Below are 18,951 nucleotides of genomic sequence, written 5' to 3'. Positions count from 1 at the left end.
CAGAGAAGCAAAAGCAAAGTTCTTACATTCTTATCCCAAATTCCTTAAACAATTAAAGAGGGTATGCGTATGTATAGGGAAAACGTTTGTGAAATTTCTGCTCTGAGGGTATGTGTGCTGAAAAAGAAACTTCAGTTACCCTCCAACATGCAGAGCCATGTCTAGTGTTCATTCAGCTCCCCTGCCTCAGTAGAAGGGAGTGCTCCTGTCTGCGCACAAGAAACACAGAGGACCATAAATATCACAATGCTCCTTCAGAGGGCTTTCATGTCAATCCTGGAATCCATGGGCCATAAGAAATGATACGTGTGCTGGGGAAAGTAACAAAATGCAGACGGAACTTCCACTAATGACTAAATTCTGTACAGTATCATTGCTTGGAAACTGTCACCCCAGGATGTTATCCTGTCTTTGCTATTTCTCACCAAACTACATACATGTAGGGATTTTGCTTAGGTACTGTCACAAACCGCATTCATAAATCTCACATCACTTTTTCACATTTAAAATACAAGCCTTACATTTGTAAGCAGTTATCACCACTCAAACAACTGGCTATGGTACTATTATATGGAATATTGTATTTTCCTTTTTATTAAATACTAGTATGAGAGTTAAAGATGCTTTCTCAAATATCTTACAAGCTGCTGAAACTGATGTTACATAATGTACTAATTACAGTTAGGATCATCACTAAACTATACTGACTCTGTATACCCCTAGTTATTTCACTCAAACAACATTTTCATATTGAATAAGCTGGCAAACAAGCTTGCAACTCTGATACTCTACTGGTCTCAATATGGCCCTTTGTTCATCGTTGTTGAACTGAACATCAAGAAATAAATCTTTGCCATCTGCCTACTTAAAACTTAGTGTTCCATTCTCACTGCTAACACAACCTTTCAAAAACAACTTATGCTATACTACAGAAAATTGTCCCCAAAGATTAGCTGTCTTCAAGCATACTAAACACTACATTATGAAGACCATAAAAAGTAGTAGATACAAGTTCTGCTACCATAAATATTAGTTACTTAGTCAACTACATATAGATCTACAAGTTTTTTCATGGATACGCCCTGCTTGCTTGAGTAGACTTTTCTGGTTATACTAAAGCACAATGGAAGTTTAAAAATGAAGAATACTTTTTGTATGTTGATCTGAAAGCAAGCCAAACTAAATCACTGTGTATAGATCTCTGTAGGTTATCTTTCATATACTCATAGATTGGCTTGGGCTGGAAATGACCTAGAGAGAAAGACTGCTTAAAAAGAAGACATCAGTTTGTTTTCCCCAGTTTGCAGTTTTGCTTCAAAATAAGAACGGCTCCATTTGGGGAGACAATTATCTACAGACAGCAGTGAAACTGACTGATTGTGTAAGGAATGTCAAATTCAAGGCTACAAGCATTTAAGTGAAGTCTACACCACCATAAAAGCATCCAGGGCTTAAATATTTCTGCTCAAAATTGCTTGAACAGTTCTGATAGCTTATCTATCGGCAAACAGTTTGCTATCGGAAAAGACAACGGACAAAGAGAGCTGCCCAATGGCTCAGAAGAAACTCTCATTTAGTCTGTTAATGTTAAAACTTTAGAATGCCTTTCTCCAAGACAGGAAACTGTAAAGAATGCAAGGCAGCTGGAAAATTCCAAGTTTCCTAAAAATGGGCACAAATGGACACCAGGAGATGGGTGGCAAGGAGCAAATCCTGCCACCAGCAGTGCAGGGAAGCCAGTCTGGAAGCTACTACTGGAGCCTGCATGCTTCCCAAAGAGCTCCTGAGAACTGGCCTTTTCAGCAGTTTAAAGCCCTTGGGCAGGTGGTTCCTACAGAAGGTCACCTGTCTCCAGTGTTTGGCTTCATCTCCACCAGTATTTTTGTTAACCCACAGCAACTAACAGAGAGGGAAATCTAAGAGGTGAGAGGCAGGAACATCATGATGCAAGGACATGAGATGAAGATGCCAAGAGATGGAGGCGGTCAACAGGGGCCAGAAGACAAATTTTACAGCCAACAGTGACCAGAAGATCTGATCTTACCACTGGTCTTGGCATCTTGGAGGTGCAGGAATGAAAAAACACAGAAGAGAGGCTGCTCGCTGAGCATGCCAGCTGAAGAAAGATGTAGGACAGGACTTGCTGCTGCCAGAACCAAGAGAGAGCCTATTGTGGCTGAAAAAGTGACACTGCCGCTCCTGGAGTGTGCTGGCAGGGAAAGGAGACAATAACCCCGGAAGCAATGAGCTCCAGGTCCCATCTAAAGGCCAAGTCTCCTTAGCAACCTGGCTGTATCGAGGGCTGAGAAGAGCTCTGGCAATTGTCTATCCAAGCCTCCCTGCCATCCCAGGACAGACAGTTCAGGACCTTTCATGGGAGCTAAAAGCCAGAACCAAAGCCCATTGAAGTCAGGGGAAGAGCTCACATGGAATTCAATGGGCTTTGGATAAGGCATTTGATTCATTTCAGAAAGAAAAAAAATGGAAACTATTTATTTTTTCCTTTTGAATGTGCTTGTTTCCTCTCCTTGCAAGTGTGTGATTTAAGTGCAAGCTAAGAAAATAAAAGCTGAATAGCAAATGCAAGAGTTATGGGGACAATGGAGAGATTCTCAATTAAAAGGGAAAAATAAAACTAGAAGTAAGCTTTTCATTAGACAAACACATTTACCAGAGCCTTTATCATCAGTCTTGAAATACTACCAACTCCTAAGGAATCATCTTGACAGTTGACACTGTGAAGCTACAGAGAGCTCCAATGATGCCTCCAAGCGTGGCATCAGTAACCATTCTGGATCCACAGACCTCAGTAGAGATTCTGTATACTCAATCACTGTGCACCATCTGTTGCTTTGAAAAGCATTCATGATCTGTAAATTACAGGTGTCTAAAAGCATCCTAAAGTCTTTTAGGCTAGGCAGTAATCATGTGCCCTTGCCATGGCTTTCACTTTGCACCTCAAACTTGCAGGACTGACACTTTAGCCTTAAAAAAAAAAAAAAGAAAGAAAGAAAAAACAACAACAAAAAAAAAAACCACAAGCACAGCTTTTTCCATTCATATACTTGGATTGAAATATTTCAGTGTGTAAGGACATTTACTGGGCTGACCACAGTCTGCAATCACTACCAGTTTGGGCTAAATATCAACCATTAAGAGATGAATGCCTAATCCCTCACATTAAATGAGGAAAGCTCTACCAGTAGAGCAGCCTACTCTGGCTGACAATCAATGAACTGGTTTGGAAGGAGAGACACAACAGTCAGTGTCCTTCACAAAAAATCTCACCTACACAAACTGCTAATCTGGCCCCAGTCCACAAGCACTCAGAGGCTGGATTAATTATTGCTCTCTGAATTAGAGAGCCCCATTGAGGAGATTTCCAGAGGCAGCCAAGGCATGAGGAACTGCCACTCAGGTTTCCCTATAAACAGTCTTATCCAAGGATCTGCCTTGAAATTGCACTTGCTTTCCATACCCCTAGGTGGAGTGGCATAGGAGGGGTCTAACCAAACAGATGTCAGAGCCCCCAGAGGAATTTTCTCCTTCAAGGTAGCTTGCTACATATGGGCCAAGCCAAACCTTCACTTCCCTTCTTAGAAATAAGCAATTGCTTATGGGGACTGTACTCTATGAAAGGCTGGAGGGCAAACACTGCTAAGCCCACTATTTGTTCAGTGGTGTGTAGGAGTAAGGCTGGGTGCTGGCTGCTCTTGCAGAAGATCAGAAACAACTGAGCAGGTGCAGGCAAAATGCCTTTGCTAATTAATGTCATACACGGTATATACGTGAGCCAGGAGCTGAGCAGCTTCTACCAGCTGCATGTCAGTTTGGTTTCCCTTCTGCCTAGTATGAAGCCCTGCGTGTTGTTTATAGCCAATTCAGAAGTGCTGCTGAACTGTCATGTTCCATTTACAGGTGCATACATACACACCCTTCAAACCACCACCTCTGAGGAAATTTATGCACACCAAGGTATCATCCACGGCACATCAGGGACGATGCTCCCTTCTCAAACTCTCTGCAAAACCATGAGAAGCTTTAAGGCTATAAGGAGTAACAGATCACTGTCATTAAATGTTGAGAGATAACGACCATCTCTGGCAAGAGCATTTGATAAAGAGCAGGAGCCTTCAGACTGACAAGCAGAACAGCCTGCAGATCAGACCAGCATTACCAGTGCTGATGAAATCATGCCTTGCAAATTTTGGCACCTTTTACCAATAGGTACTAGCCAGCAAGTTCTCGTGCTGTCCAACATTCCTGTGCAGCATGAGTCTCCATATATCAGCATTTCCCATGCTCCAGAGAGGTGGTCTCCGTGGCCAGGAGCTCTGAGGGGCGTCAGGGCTCCTGGCCATCACATAGAAACCTGCAAGGCCTAGAGCAGCATGGGGCCACGGGGAGGGCAGTGAGGTAGCTGACATCCACAACTACATTCTAACCTCTCCTTTAATTCAGGAATCTTTTATATAAATGTGAGGTATTTCTTTCTGCAGACATTTTGTCACAAGCATCAAAAGCAGGCAGCCTCCTACTCAAAGCAAAATATTTACCATTCTACCCAACCTTCCCGTGCCATCAAAACCCTCCTGCTAACCAACATCAGCAGAGTATGAGGCAGTGCCTTTTTAAAACTTTGCAGAAATGAATCAGATGTATTCAAACTCTTTGCCCTTGGCTTCACCACCTTCACCTCCAATTGGAAGTAATGGCACTGTTATTACAGCAGGCAAAGTTCCCACTTATGTTCTCCCATCTGTCTCTTTGGACAGCCTACGGTAGAGCTTTAGCTTGTGGTCTTATACACATCCTAGCTAAAATTCATCTTTGCCTAACACCTTTATAGCATCAGTTCATCTGCACACCTCTTCTCACATGGCAGCAAGCCAAGGAAGAAAAAGCTACAATAAGATTGAATGAGTTGCTCAACACAAATCCTGTTCTTGTCAATGAGAACAGCAGAAAAATCACAATCAGAACTAGCTAAAACTACCCACTAAGCCAATTTGTATACTGGGGGATTAAATGAGACAGAGAAACGTCCAGAAAGCCAAGGCCTATGGCAGACAACACGAATGTTCTTGCTGTAGAACACAAAACCACCAACAGGGCTTTAGGAGCAGTTTGTCCTTAAAGCAAAACTGTCAGGATCACATCATGTGTGTTTCATTGGCATCACGGAGCAAAAGCAGCCATAGCACAGTGATGTTCAGCGCTAACACTGAAGCTTGCAATACCTCTGACACAGCACATGCATAAGCAAAATCTTCATGCATGTCTAAACAAAGAGAGGAGAGGTCTTACTTTGGTGTGAGAAAAACATAAACAGAACAAAGAATTGCTGAAATATTCTTTCGATCGTGCCCTAAAAAAAAAAAGGCTACAAGAGACAATGAAAACCAACTTACAGCTTCTCACAGGCAAGTGGTAATATCTTATTGCTCTGTCCATTTCCAGAAACTGCATTAAGTTTTACATGCAGAGACATCATTCTTTCTACTGTTCACAGCACTCAGCTGTTTCACCAAGCCACAGAGACAACACCAGGATCCAGCAAACAGGGCTTCCCACCAGGTTCTAACCGAGGTTTGCCATCCAAATACCATCTCTTCCACATAAGACCCCGATTACAGATGTGCCATCATATTTCTAGTAACTCAGGTTTACCTGGATTACCAGGTAAAGTTTTCCAGACATGCCTGGCCATGCATGGACACAAAGTCTGTGCTCCAAAACCAGAAATCTTTTCTCTCTCATTTTCTACAGTTATTAGTCATACTTCTATGACTGTTTTTCTGATTGGGATTATACATAACCTAATGGAGAGGTTCCTTCAAGTGTAAAATCAGCACAGCTCTTTCCTCCCACTTGACCATCTATCAGATGTTTACAGTGAACAAATAGACATGCATTAACTTGTTAACACAGAATACATGAACTAATTACAATCTATTGCTTTGATCACCTACTTTACAATGGTGATTATAAACTAAAAAAAATAAATACACATTTTAAACTTTCATAAGCATCTTATAAAAATGGTAAAAACTGGTCAACATTGAGTTCATTATTCAAACTCTGACGGTATCTGTGTTTTTCCTTCCATGAACGCAGTCAAATTTCAGCATATTCATGAAACCTTTTAAATAGTAATATGAAATAATAATCATAACATTTTACATTTACAGAGTAGTTTAACATCCAAAAGTACTTAACAAACTACTATTTTTAATGAGGCTTTTACATCATAATTAAATCATATATCACTATGTTTTTATGTTTAAATGGAGCAACTGCTGCTGAAGCTGCACCATGGGAACGGGAGTAATCCAACAATGACCAAATTAATTTAAATCCAGAGCCACCTCTGGATTCCAAGTTACACACGTTGGCACAGCAGTTAGAAGACACCCACATCAAAGCTGTCATGATAACCTTTTCTCTAATAGCCACAGAATGCCACATCTCACTGATTTGTCCACACTTCAGTACTCCTAGATCTCTCACCCTCTTACCTGTCCCTCAAGATCTTTACTTTCCTGCACTGTAAGCCTCTCAAAAGACCCCACACCCTTACACTGCAGCATCTTCCCAGCCCCGCTGCCCTCAACCTCACCTTGCTACAGCCACAAACAACCCTTGACATCTAACCACTCCAACCTGCTGTTCAGCTCCATCCCTGTCCGCTTCCACCAACTCTACGTCTCTTTCAATCCTACTCTGACCTCCAAAACCTATGATGCTTGTGTCCCTGGAAAACATCCCCAAGGGCGAGCATCCCAGCTAAAATCTGCAGCTGTGAGATTACCTGCAGGCACAGACGTGGCTCTCAACACGTGCCAACTGCGGGCTGAACAACACAACAGTCTGCTTAGCATCTTCGGGCAACTCCTGCAAATTCCTGCTTATATGTCCACAAGTGTGATACTGCATGAATTAGGAGGCATGATTAAAAATGATAATAAAAGGGCTTGAAACAATATCCTGTTCCTCATTCATCAAAAGAAAGAGAAATGCCTGCCTAGGGGCTGTAATAAGACAGAAAGTGGGACAGGGAGGCCAGTCCTCCCTCAGCAGGCTCTGCAGGAAGCACTCCAAACATGACAAATGCAGCGTTCACCCAGCAGATGAAGTAATGACACCAGTATTTGTTCATAAAATGTAATTTAGCCAGACTACCCCAATGAAATCAGAAGCTTCAGTGCTATAAAACTCGGGTTTGGGAATGTGTTTGCCTTATTAAGAAAGAAGAGAGGGACCCCTAAGCCTTCCTTTTCCTTCAGCTAAACCATCACACTGTGGCCTTTGTTTTTGGGAGCAAACTGCACAGCCTCCAGCACTGAACAATCTATGTAATTTCTTCTCAGGTGTGCACACCTTGCCAAAAGCCAAGTGCCAGGTGTAAAGTCCACGCTCAGCCTTATCAGTACATGAAATAAAGTCTTCTTCCCTCTTGGTCTAACCCAACACCTGAGGGCAGGCATCAGCAGGGATACCTGCATGTTTGCAGCCCGTCTCATCATGCCACAGGCCGCAGGCACCTGGGTGAGGATGTCAAGCCAAAGCTTGTCCCCACAAGGAGCATCAACAACTGTAAATCCAGCTGCCAGAAGCACAAGTTTGGGCTTGGTTGCAATACCTACATTTAACTCCTGCCAGGCAAGAGTGATGCAAGGCACGAGGCACGCGTTGAGTTCAGCTGCTGTCAGTTCTTTTCGCATGTAACCTGGCTGCTAAAAATAATCCTTTGGAAATTAAGGAACATTTTGTTGCTCTGTCAAACTAATTCTGGATTTCACTTTGACAAAACAAGCCTTGGTGAAAACAAATAACAATGCATATGTTTTTACGAATTCAGGAACGGCAAAGTGGAAACATGTCGTTAAAAAAAACATGCCCATTCCATGCTCACAGCCAGAGACTGTAAGAGCACAGGAAAACCCAGAAATAAAGCTGACTAGAAACAAAAGAGAAGGTTTTGTTTTTTTTCTTGTGCCTAAACAAAAGGAAATATAAACAATGAACAAGTATCAAGAGCAAAAAGAAGATTCCATTTTAATGAGATTTTGTTTGTTTAATAACACGCTGTAAAAAGCATGAGTAAAATTCACCCCAACGCCCTCTAAACCTCCAAGGGTTCAGAATACAAGCGCTTTTCTGCACAACCATCGGTAAAAGCACTCATAAGCAGAATTTCTGGGGCACGAGGCGTAAGCTGAGAGCCATCTGAAATGCCTCTAGACCTCATTCCTTAATGATGTGAGCCAAAGGCGTGGCTAGCATGCAAACTAGAAGCTCAAGGTAAAGTTAAACTTGTTGCAAAAGGACTTTTAAATATATATATGCACATTTGTGACAAGTTATGTTCACTTTCATAGTAAACAGCAGGGTCTTCTTACTCCACATTCTTGGGAGATGTGTCGTGCCATGGCAGCTGCTTGTAAGACCCCGTAAATGAGGTAATGTGCAGAACTTCATCTGAAACCAAAACGAGGTTCGTTTCCCTGGATGATGACATTAAATAGGACAGAAATGGCTACCTGCACTATGCACAGAACAGACCAAGCCTTTTTTGCTGCTAAAATATAAATTCAATTAGTTACTTCCACGCTTAAGCAGAACTACCGCTGCTGAAATTGTACTCCAACGATAATTGCAATCCAACAGTGATCTAATTATGTACAAGTCTCAGTGGCTGCATTCCCACGTTGCTTTCTACAACCCGGATTCACTACAATACAACTCATAAGTGAAAACCAGAGTTTTCAAGCACTCTCCCTTAAGACCGTGTGACTTTATATATGTTTAATGAGAACGGAGTCAGTCGATTAGCAAGCTTACTATAAAACTGTGAGTTTGAGTTTCTACCTGCTATTAAACACAAAAGAATAGAAAGGCACTCGAGTTTCATGTAGAAAGCAGCTGATGGGCTGAATTGTACAAGGGCAAGTACATTCTTTTAATTAAGGTGTTGGAGGAGGACTCGAGTACCAGCCTTCATTTTTTGCTCTGCCACCAGCTTCCTGTGTGACCCAGGGCAAGAAATTTCATTGCTCCACAGCTGGTTTTCACATCTATAAAACAGACAGTGACATTCCCTTCTCCCAGTCTCTGCATTTAGGTTGTAAGCAATTACTACATGCTGGCATGCTGCTTTGGGCAACAAATAGCTGATATTAATTGAAGCCTCTGGGTTGCACTCCAATAAATAGCTGGAGACTGCTCCTCTTCCTTTCCAACAGCATTTTGCACGGTCACCATTAGCCACTGATGCCATCAGCACAGCTGCAGCCCTGAGACCCTGCCTGGAGACAGGAAGGGCGAGGAGCAGGGGCCCTTGAGGGTGTCCCAAACACTTCAAGAATGACCTCGTTCAGCACAGAACATTCTGCCCAACTTCACTGCATGGTTTCCCCCTAATGTTGTCAATGTGGACAAGTATTTGGTGTTGCACAGAGAGGCTGCTGACAATTCGCTGCTTTATTTTTCAGTATTTTCTAACTCGCATTGTAAAAAAATCCAGTAGAAGTGCTTTGCCAAGTTTGTAAATTTGAACAAGACCATCTGAGCAGAGCTGACTGTTTTAAAAGGGTTCTTGCAAGTAATTACAAGGTAAAAACGAGAATAATTCACACCTACATTTGCACTGAAAAACTTCTCAGCCCTGCTGGCTCCAGGCTTTTAATTGTTGAAAGAGTTCAAGGTTTGGAAAATTATTGGCATCAAGTCATACTGGATATTCCTAACTAGCATTGTGTCATTACTTGGCAGGATTTTTGCTGGGATACTTCCCAAATCTGTGACATAATCAGAGGGTTCTCCACATTACTCCATATAGTCAGACTCTTGTGTTCATATAATACATTACCATGTTTAATACCATTTGCTATTACTTACACTTAATCAACTCTGGAATCAGTTAAACCATGTAGGAAAAGCAATTTCAGAGGCTTTCAACTGACAGTTTTCCACACACAACCTGGCCTAAAATTATGACCTGAAGCTTGTAAGATGTTGTCTACATGTGCAATAGCCTCTAAACAAACACCCATAACAGTCTACAGCTCTATGGGAATGGAAAACTCATATAAAGGAAAAAAAGAGAGGGAAAAAAGGGAAAAAAATTAATAATAATCCAGAAAATTAACTTCTGTATAACTGTCTTAACTAGAAAACTGTCAAAGTTTCCCCTTCTGGCCTGTTGTAATTTACTGCTTCAATGGTTTCTTGCCCAACCTCCACAATTATCACAAGCTTTCAGCACCACAGAAATGGCTGAGCTCTCTAGCATCAATGCCCCTTTCAGCTTAAAGCCCCAGTGCAGAATCTCTTGAGAGACTCTCAGTATATTGAACACACAATATTAGTTATCTTAGGGTATACAATCCTATAAGTATGCTTTCAAATTAAACTAGCAATGATACCCTTTCACACACCAAAACAAATGCAAAAAGGGAGTGAAACGAGGAAGCATGCTGAGTTCCATAATGCTGACTGTGATCTGCAGAAGTGGCTTTGGCTTTCCCATCTCCTAGGGCCCAAGTATCACAAAAAGGTGAATTTACCCCCAGGGAAAATCAAGTGTCCTTTGGGTGCCATGAGCTGTGTACTCCAGCACCCCAGGTCAGCAGTCACTTTTGAAGAACTTGACCTCACTATTTACATTTCTGCCTCTCTATAGGAAAAGAAATAGACATTTCACTAAGTGACATCATCTTTATTGCCATTCCACTCATTCACACAAGTCACTATAATTTATTGCCAGGAAAAATAGACGTCTACACAATGTTCCTCAATGTAAGCCATTCAAACAGCTCAAAGGGAGAGAGGAGGTGAGAGGACTTCTGACAAATATTTGCTCAAGTGACCGCATCAACCATCAACACATTTGCTAGAAAGAAATGGGTGAAGAAATCTATAGTCACCTTGAAACATGCCAGGCTGGGACTGGGGCAGCAATGAGGAAAAGGAACAGGGGAAGAAGGGGAAATTTTGATCAGTTTCTCTTGAGCAAAGAAAATTCCACTATTGCAAAAGAGGCTTCTTTCCTTCTATGCAGCTTTAAGCAAAAACAGAGTTGAACAAATCTAGATTCCCTAAATGATTAAGAAAATAGCTAAATAATTTCTACAGAACTTCCAAAAGTCCCTGGGTGCTCATCCTCCCCCGTAAGGCCAGGCAGGTCAAGCAGCAGCAGGGAACCATGCACTGCCTGCACCAGCAGCCACCGCTGCTGCACCCTCAGCAAATTGTGTCTAAACAAACGTTCAGGCAAATATGGCTTTGTCAGCCACTTGGTTCACTATATAGAAGCTGTGCTGTGGCTTCAGACTGACGGCGTCCTCATCAGAAAATTCCCTTCTTCCTCTCCTACTGCATGAAGGCTAAACCTTCAAATTTGGGGAGTTTCCGCAGATTTAAGTGGTCCTAAACCTAAAAGGGATGCACTTTTATTCATGTGAAAATAACCAACAGACAGGGAAATGAAAACTTTGTCTTGCTCTGACCAAATACACTGAAAGTTACATTAAGATTCATTGTAGAAAACAAGTTGGGCTGCCAGTCACCAGCCAGAAATAGCTTACAATAATAACATTCATTTTTAATTTCAGTCTGTACTGAAATTAATTCATTCCCAGAGCTTACAACACTCAGATGGTCCCACGAGCTGAGGAGAGCAAAGCCCACTCAGACATACTTCAGAAACAGCAGTTCAGACCTCCAAAGGTACCACTACCAAGTCCTGTTATAACAGCCAAACTGATTATTTTGAATAGCAACCTCTGCAGATTCAATACAACTATTCCACACCCCATCCAACTATTCCACGCTATATCCAAGGCTGATCACCAAGGGTATATCAGGACAAAATCTGTGCCAATATTAGTTTACCAGCAAAAATTAAGCTGTAACACTAATACTTAAAACTGCATTAGTATTTATTATTTGCTCTTTACAGTAAGCTTGTAAGTGTACTGCAGCAACATGCAATTACCAAGAGCTTCCTTGCACAGACACTACAGCTTTGCCAAGATATAGGTAGATTAGTCCTATAGACACTATGAAAACAGATAATATATTAAGTTACGCAGGAATTGTTTATGCAGCAAATTCTTTTCTTCCAAATACCATGAAATTGTCGTCAAATTTAAGTAAAATCTATCAGCTTAGTTCTAAATGCTTTTATAAAGAAACTTGGCCATTAACTAACAGCATCCTCATGTGTTTGACAGAGCATCTTACCGACAACATCAAGATGGTAAGTGTGGTTGATGGAGCCATACTGGTTTTCCACAATGCACGTGTAATTTCCTTTGTCAGATGGGACTACACTCTCCATGATGAGACTCCAGTGCTGGTTGCGGACCTGGAGGGTTATAAACAGAAACTGAGAACTTCCCCAGCACAGCATCCCCTCTCCCCATCCAAAACAGCTGTTCAGCAATCTTTTGTAGTCGGTGTTCGAAATTAATCTCTTCTGTGTTCATCAGGACTTTGAAATACTTCACGCCTGATCAGGTACAGCATGGCTGCAGCAGTGGAAGCTTTCATGCACTCAGTTATGAACGTACCCCCAGCCCTAATTTGAGCACTTCAGCCTTCAGTGCACATCCAGTTCGATCAGGCTTAAAACAGCAGCACCAATTAGCAGCAGTTGTCTTACCAGGCTTACCTCTCAATCTACTCCAACGTGAATTCACACCCTCCAGATATTATCCATCTGTCTCCAAACAATCATCTGATAATATTAGCTACGCACGAGCAATATGGGATGGATATGATCCCATAACATCCAGGTCTGTGTTGTGCTCTGATAGCTCAATTACACAGCCCGCCTTTTGGAGAAACAAAGTGCAGAAGGGCAGTGCCTGGGCTGCCTCCCAGGGACACAAGGAATTACATCTAATGCTATGGGATACCACAGCGGGAAGAAATGGTGGCACCTCCCCAAAGAAATGCCTGAGAAGAAAACCCTCGCTGAAACAGAATATAAGGATATGCACTTATTCCACACATTCATTGGGTGTGATCCATTAAAGGTGCTGGTTCTACTCCCATTTGAATTCTAAAGGAGTGCTGGCAATGGTCTCACAGAAAATAGGATCCAGCCCAATACCGGAAGGATAAAGAGCAATCTCATTCATATATATATTCTCTGCATCATAAATGAAGGCCCAACATGACCTCTTGCTTGCTGTCCAACACTTCCCTATTTCAGAATTACCCTTTTGACAAGGTGCTCACGAACCTTAACATCACACAGCTGTAATGTACAGTTTTTAAACCACAAACTACACGTTTTAGAATAGAATAAAACACAGTCTAGTACAGTAATTTTAATCATCTGAATTGAAAGTGGTAATTCAGCGCAGTACACCAGAAAAATTTATTGACCATCAGCAGCACTTCCAGTAACTATACATTCTTGAAAGATCATTACAATTGCTGTAATTACAGGTCTGAAATCCTGCTCCTTGCTTTGCTGTTCTATAGGTCCACATCCAGCAGGAAGGGGCTGCTCAGGGCTGCTGCCAACAGCGTAAGTAAAAATCCCTTCAGTCCAAAGCTTAGGAGTCCTGACTGGCCATGTGGGCTTGGAGTAGGAAATAAAATGCAGGTGATCCCCCAGCATCTGGTGGAGGGCATGGATGCAAACCATTGCACTGCCGGGTGTGTGACAACAAGACCCCAAGACCTCCAGCCCCAAATCACAGCCCCTCTCCCCCTTTTGGGGCTATGCATCAAAATAATGCATTGGTGTTTGTTTTTTGTGGGGTTTTTTTTTTTTCCCCACAACATCAGGAGCTTGGAAATAAGTTTAACAAGATAGAATCAGTTCAATGTTTTAATAAGGAGATAACAGAATACTAAGTCAGCATTTGCTCAAAGAACTACTCTAGAACAGTGGTAAATCAATATTTTACTAATTTATGAGTTGTTTTGGGTAAGACTTGATCAAAGTTAACTGATTTAATTTTTTTTTTTGCCATTACAAATTTATAAATTCAGAATTAGAACAAGAGTTTTTAACTTCTTTGATCACAAAACAGAAAGGACAGAACAGAGTTCCTGAAAAATTAAAACAAAAATGGTAACAAGCTGTGAGTAATTAACTGATAGAACACAAGAAGTTGAGTAGCATTCAATAAGAAAATATCTTACTTGCAGTAAGTGCATATATTACATGGAAATACTAGAATCTGTTTGTGTAATTTCACTTCTTGCAATGCCAGTAAGTAGTAATTCAGCAAATCCAATGAGTTGCAAGTGATGTTTTCATATAAAAAACTAAAGTCTCTTTAGTTTAAGCTAAATAACTGCTATGACAGCACAAAGCATTGTGACAGATTATCATACTACTGGATTTATGTTGTGAATCTGGATTCAGCAGGATTCGGCTTCGGCTGATTGCTTTCTGTTTACAAGTGTAGCACTGCAAAGCCCAGTGAATGCATTTGCCAGGGATGAGGGCAGCTTCTCCCAACAAAGGCTCCCAAACTGAAGCCCTCATTCTGAGTCATGCAATGACTTGGAAGATAGACTAAAGCCCACCTTATTCCAACCCTGTGCCATAGGGGCAGCTCAAGCAGGCCAGTGCCCCATCCATAGCCTTGGGCACCTCCAAGGATGGGACACCCACACCTCTCTGCACAGCCTGATCACTACCAGACTGTAAAATGCCTATCTCCTGTTTATAAACTCCCTTTAAGTACTGAAAGACCACCACCATTCAGTTCTGAATACCTGAAAATCGGGTATTGACACTTCTAGCAAATCACTGAGATGGTTTTTTGGGCAATCTTCTCCATGACATTTTTAACCAATCCTTTCAGATAGTCTCTCCAAATAACCTAACTTTTAAACCAAATCACCAATGTGAAATATGTACAGCTATCTCTGAAGCATAACTTGGTGGTGAGCAAACCTAACTGGAATCAAAATGCAATGGATAAGGAGATTGTCATAGAAATACTTTGCTTTTTACATATGCAGTAATTGTGGACAATTGTTTAATTTTAATAATAAAATAATCTCATAGATACATGATTAAAAGTTTTCATCTAGCAAAAAAACAAAAATAGTATAGATGGGTCAATATTAAATGAATTTCAAAGCAAAAAGCTCAGAAACTAAAATCCATTTCCCCACAAAGTCTGCACAGTTCAGTCAAACAAGTGTTGCTCAGGGAATTAGATGAAGTACAGAATATCCACAGAAAAGCCACAGGTTTCTGTAGCTCCTAAGAAGCCAGCATTCTTTCCTTTACTCCATATGTATATGGCTGAATTTAAATGCGGAAAAGACCACCGTAGAGATGAAGCTTATCAAAAGACATATGTGAAAACACACACCTGTTAATACTTAAACAGCGTCCACTGATAGAAGTACATTTACTTTCCGGGTGGTGTATAGAAAAGTGAAGGCTGCTGTATTCTCACAAGGAGAGTTTAGAGCATTCACTCTAAAATAACCTCATAAAATACCTTAAAACATACGAGCGAGAATCACTACTTGAAGAGGCATTAAAAAAAGGTGCTTAGAAATTCAATAACCAATCCTCCTTGCTGCAGGTATGCTCTGAAAAACAGAATCTTGAATTTCACCACCCACAATTAGTCACGATGGAGGAATTTCGCACTGGGAGCTATCTTGGCCAGTGCATACACCCTTCTGCTAGCCTGCCTGAATGTAAATTGACTCAAGACATTCCCCAGTTGGAGGGACAAAGTGCTACAGGCTGCTATCTGATTGCGATACAGAGCATACAACGCAGAGATATCGTGGCTCAAAGCAGCAGGGGAGAGGTGGCTGGAGGATTACTGGAGAACTTCACTTCTTCCTTGCCTTTCTTTGTTCTTAAAGCCCCTTCCAAAAGGAAGCATTAAGCCTGGTCATGGCAGATATGGCCAAACTTGGTTCATGCTATTTGCTCAGAGTATTTTGTGTATGAAGATCTATGGCGGAAGCACTTCATATGTTGCAATGCCTAGGCTTAAGACAAGCTGGTGTACAAGAAATATTATGGGCTGCTGCTAACGCTGGCTGCACGTGGGCCAGTACAGGAAGACTGGCTCTTCTCTGAGTTTTCCTTTGCAGAAAACGCAGCATTAAGCTGCCGAGAAGACACAATTCTCTTTATTCCCCAGTCATTTTGAGCAAGCCTGCTGTGACCTCAGCCTCTCCAACAAATAAAGAACACAGTGTCCAGTAGCTCTAGAGACCTCATTTTTGAGGAGTCACCCATTGATAATGTTTCCACCTTAAAAGCACAGTTACTCAAAACACCAAAAGAATCTGGAATATACTTGGACTTGGTAAGCAAAATGACAATGATAAGTAAATGCTTCCAGATCATTTTAAAGCTGATGTATTTATGAGCAAGAAGAAAGCCTAAAACCTACAGCTGCATGCCCTCCTTTTTTTCTTTCTACTGGAGATGTAAGAAGGTTTTATGATTTAGAATTACAGCTATATACTTCACTTATCCAGCTGGCTTTAGAAATAGGCATCTGTAGTTTCTTTCCAAAGCACATACGTACCTAGGAAATTGTACACATTTAATATACATGACCAAAAATTTAATTTGTGCTGCTTTATGTATGTCTACTGTAGAGCAGGAATGAGCTCACCCAGGTCTCTCACCCAGGCCAACAGCAGCAGCAGGGATTCAGCCCTTTACAGACCACTCTTCCAAAGCAGACAGGTATCTGACAAGACACCATCTTTCCTTCATGGTTTTCAAATGTGATATCTGCATTTCTCCTTCGTGAGATGCAGAGTGTACAGACAACATCTCAGTCTGTACTGAAGTGGTTACTATTATTTTCCAAGACAGGATTAAGAGTTTTTTTTAATTGATTTATTTTTTTTTTAAATAAGCACTGTGAGAAAGGTGAAAACCACTGAATTGTAGCCAATTCGTTAACACTCCATAGCATTATGAAAGGCAGAAGGTGCTGCCAGGTGTACACTCATAAGCAACAGCAATTTATGGTGTAAGCAAATAGATGGAAAAGTCTACTTGGATAATTAGCGTTCGTGCAGGGAGATTTACTGGGCTTCACTCTCTGCTAACACAAACGTTGGAAAAACTGACACTTTCTACAGTAAATGTAGTTAGAGAGGAAAGGAGGCTACGGCTTGTCCTCCTCTGCACTGGAAAACATTTTTTGTAATGAGCAGAATCTGAGTCAACAGCACACAACGCAACATCCACGCTCATTCCATCCACACACTGCAAAGCTCGGCGCCTGGAGCATGAAGCGATGGCTGCAGGTTGCTCTGGGCTCCTCAGCAGTACACTGCAGCTTACAACAAACTTGACAAAATAAGACAAACTCAGAAACTTCTCATCTTGTACCTCATACCAGGGACGCAATCAGAAAGCCCATAACAGAGATTAGGGTGGCTCAGAAATCTGGCGTCGGACGGCACAGCACCCTCACAAACTCAACCTGGCATCCAAGCCTTGAGCTCCCATTCCCTGGGATAAGATGACCCCATTCTGACTTCTGACCTGACCTAGGCAGATACCTGGAGGTTAAAGGTCCATGCACTAAGCCAGAGAACAAGCTGGCCTTCCCAAACCACTCTCATAATAAGTAACCACCAGCTTTGAATGAGACATCTAATCTGAACCTATTTAAAATTCAAACAAACCCTTCTAAGTAATTATTGCTTTCCCTCAAATTCTGCTTCCCATTTCAGTTTCACAGACCATAAACTGTATAGAAAATAATAACTTTTGACTTCCGACCCTTCTGCTATTAAACTGCCTATAATCACCACTGAGGATGGTCATGGCTTTAACAATGCAGGTGAAAATAAATGAAGAAAAATCTTCAGGTCTTACTGCATTTTGCAGCGTCAGTCTTTAGTTTTCCAAATAAGTCTTTATAAACAAACTTTAGTTGCACTGGTATTGAATAATAGGGAAAAAAAAAATCAGAATTAAAGCAGTAGCAGCCAAAGAAACCACCCTGCCTCCCTCAGAAGAAAACAATTTTTTTTTTTTTTGCTTCTAAATTTGATCCAAGCCCATTTAACGACTTTCTGTTGACCTCAGCAAGTTGTTGTTGTTTTGGGTTTTTGTATTTTTTTCAGCATTGGTCAAGATCAGAAATTGCAAAATAATGAGATCTTCTTACCTTATAGCCACCAATACGATGTTCTTGTTTAAACTCTTTCCCATTTTTCAGCCATCTCATGGTTGGTGTTGGGTTTCCCATAGCTGGGCAACGAAACTTGACAGTGTTTGCTGCTGGCACTGCATGTAACCTTTTCTCCATTTTGTCTGTGTGTGTCCAATAAGGCGCCCCTGTTGCAAGGAGAAACATCCAGAAACATCAGTGCTTGGCACCCAACCTCCCTTCTCAGCCCCTTCCATGGATGGAAGCTGCATGTGTTTTAGTGGGGACAGTGTGTTCCGGGAAGGGTACAGGACTGAAAATCATCTGCAGCAAGAGTTTTGTAAGCAGCTCAGTCTGCAGCCTTGAATACACGATTTATGAGAGAATTCCAATAATTAACCACAGATATTCCTCGCTTTGTGGATGTTGAGTAAGACAGAGGGACCAAGCTTTCAGCAGATTCCAGTGATCAGGATCCCCATTTGAGTTACTGCAAGCACTCAGCAAAGCCCAGTTGTGAAGCTGGACAAAGGCAGAACCATTTGAAGTCTCAGCCTTAATCTTCTCCCCATCTGAAGGGAGACAAGCACAACTACCTGCCGAAAGCCTGCTAACGCTCGCAGAGCAACACGGCAAAGCTGATTGCACTGTTGAGATGCCATTAAAATCTATCTGCAAATGGAATATATTGCCAAAAACTTAACCAAAGAGGAGAGAGGATCAGCAAAACTCAGCAAGTTTGTCATTTAGTGCCCACCAGCACAGAGAAGCGTGGAAAATGCCTCTACTGTCTGAAACATCAATCCTCTGTCATGCA

At 41.6% G+C, this 18,951-nt stretch overlaps 1 protein-coding gene across 8 annotated transcripts in view; it reads right to left on the bottom strand.

The window, feature by feature from the left end:
• The window catches only part of FGFR2 (fibroblast growth factor receptor 2), a 75,144-nt gene that overhangs the window by 30,340 nt on the left and 25,853 nt on the right, over positions 1-18,951 (bottom strand). For all 8 annotated transcript variants that reach the window (XM_052677094.1, XM_052677098.1, XM_052677097.1 and 5 more), the window contains 2 exons: positions 18,153-18,322; positions 12,247-12,370 (listed from right to left, as the gene is read on the bottom strand). In XM_052677094.1, the coding sequence (XP_052533054.1) occupies positions 12,247-12,370; positions 18,153-18,322 (294 nt within the window). The remainder of the gene's footprint in view (positions 1-12,246; positions 12,371-18,152; positions 18,323-18,951) is intronic.

This window comes from Tympanuchus pallidicinctus, unplaced genomic scaffold, assembly GCF_026119805.1.
Source record: "Tympanuchus pallidicinctus isolate F22 unplaced genomic scaffold, pur_lepc_1.0 scaffold16, whole genome shotgun sequence".
NCBI classification, from domain to species: Eukaryota; Metazoa; Chordata; class Aves; order Galliformes; family Phasianidae; genus Tympanuchus; species Tympanuchus pallidicinctus.
Note: the sequence above shows the minus strand (reverse complement) of the source record. Positions and strands in the feature narration are given on the sequence as shown.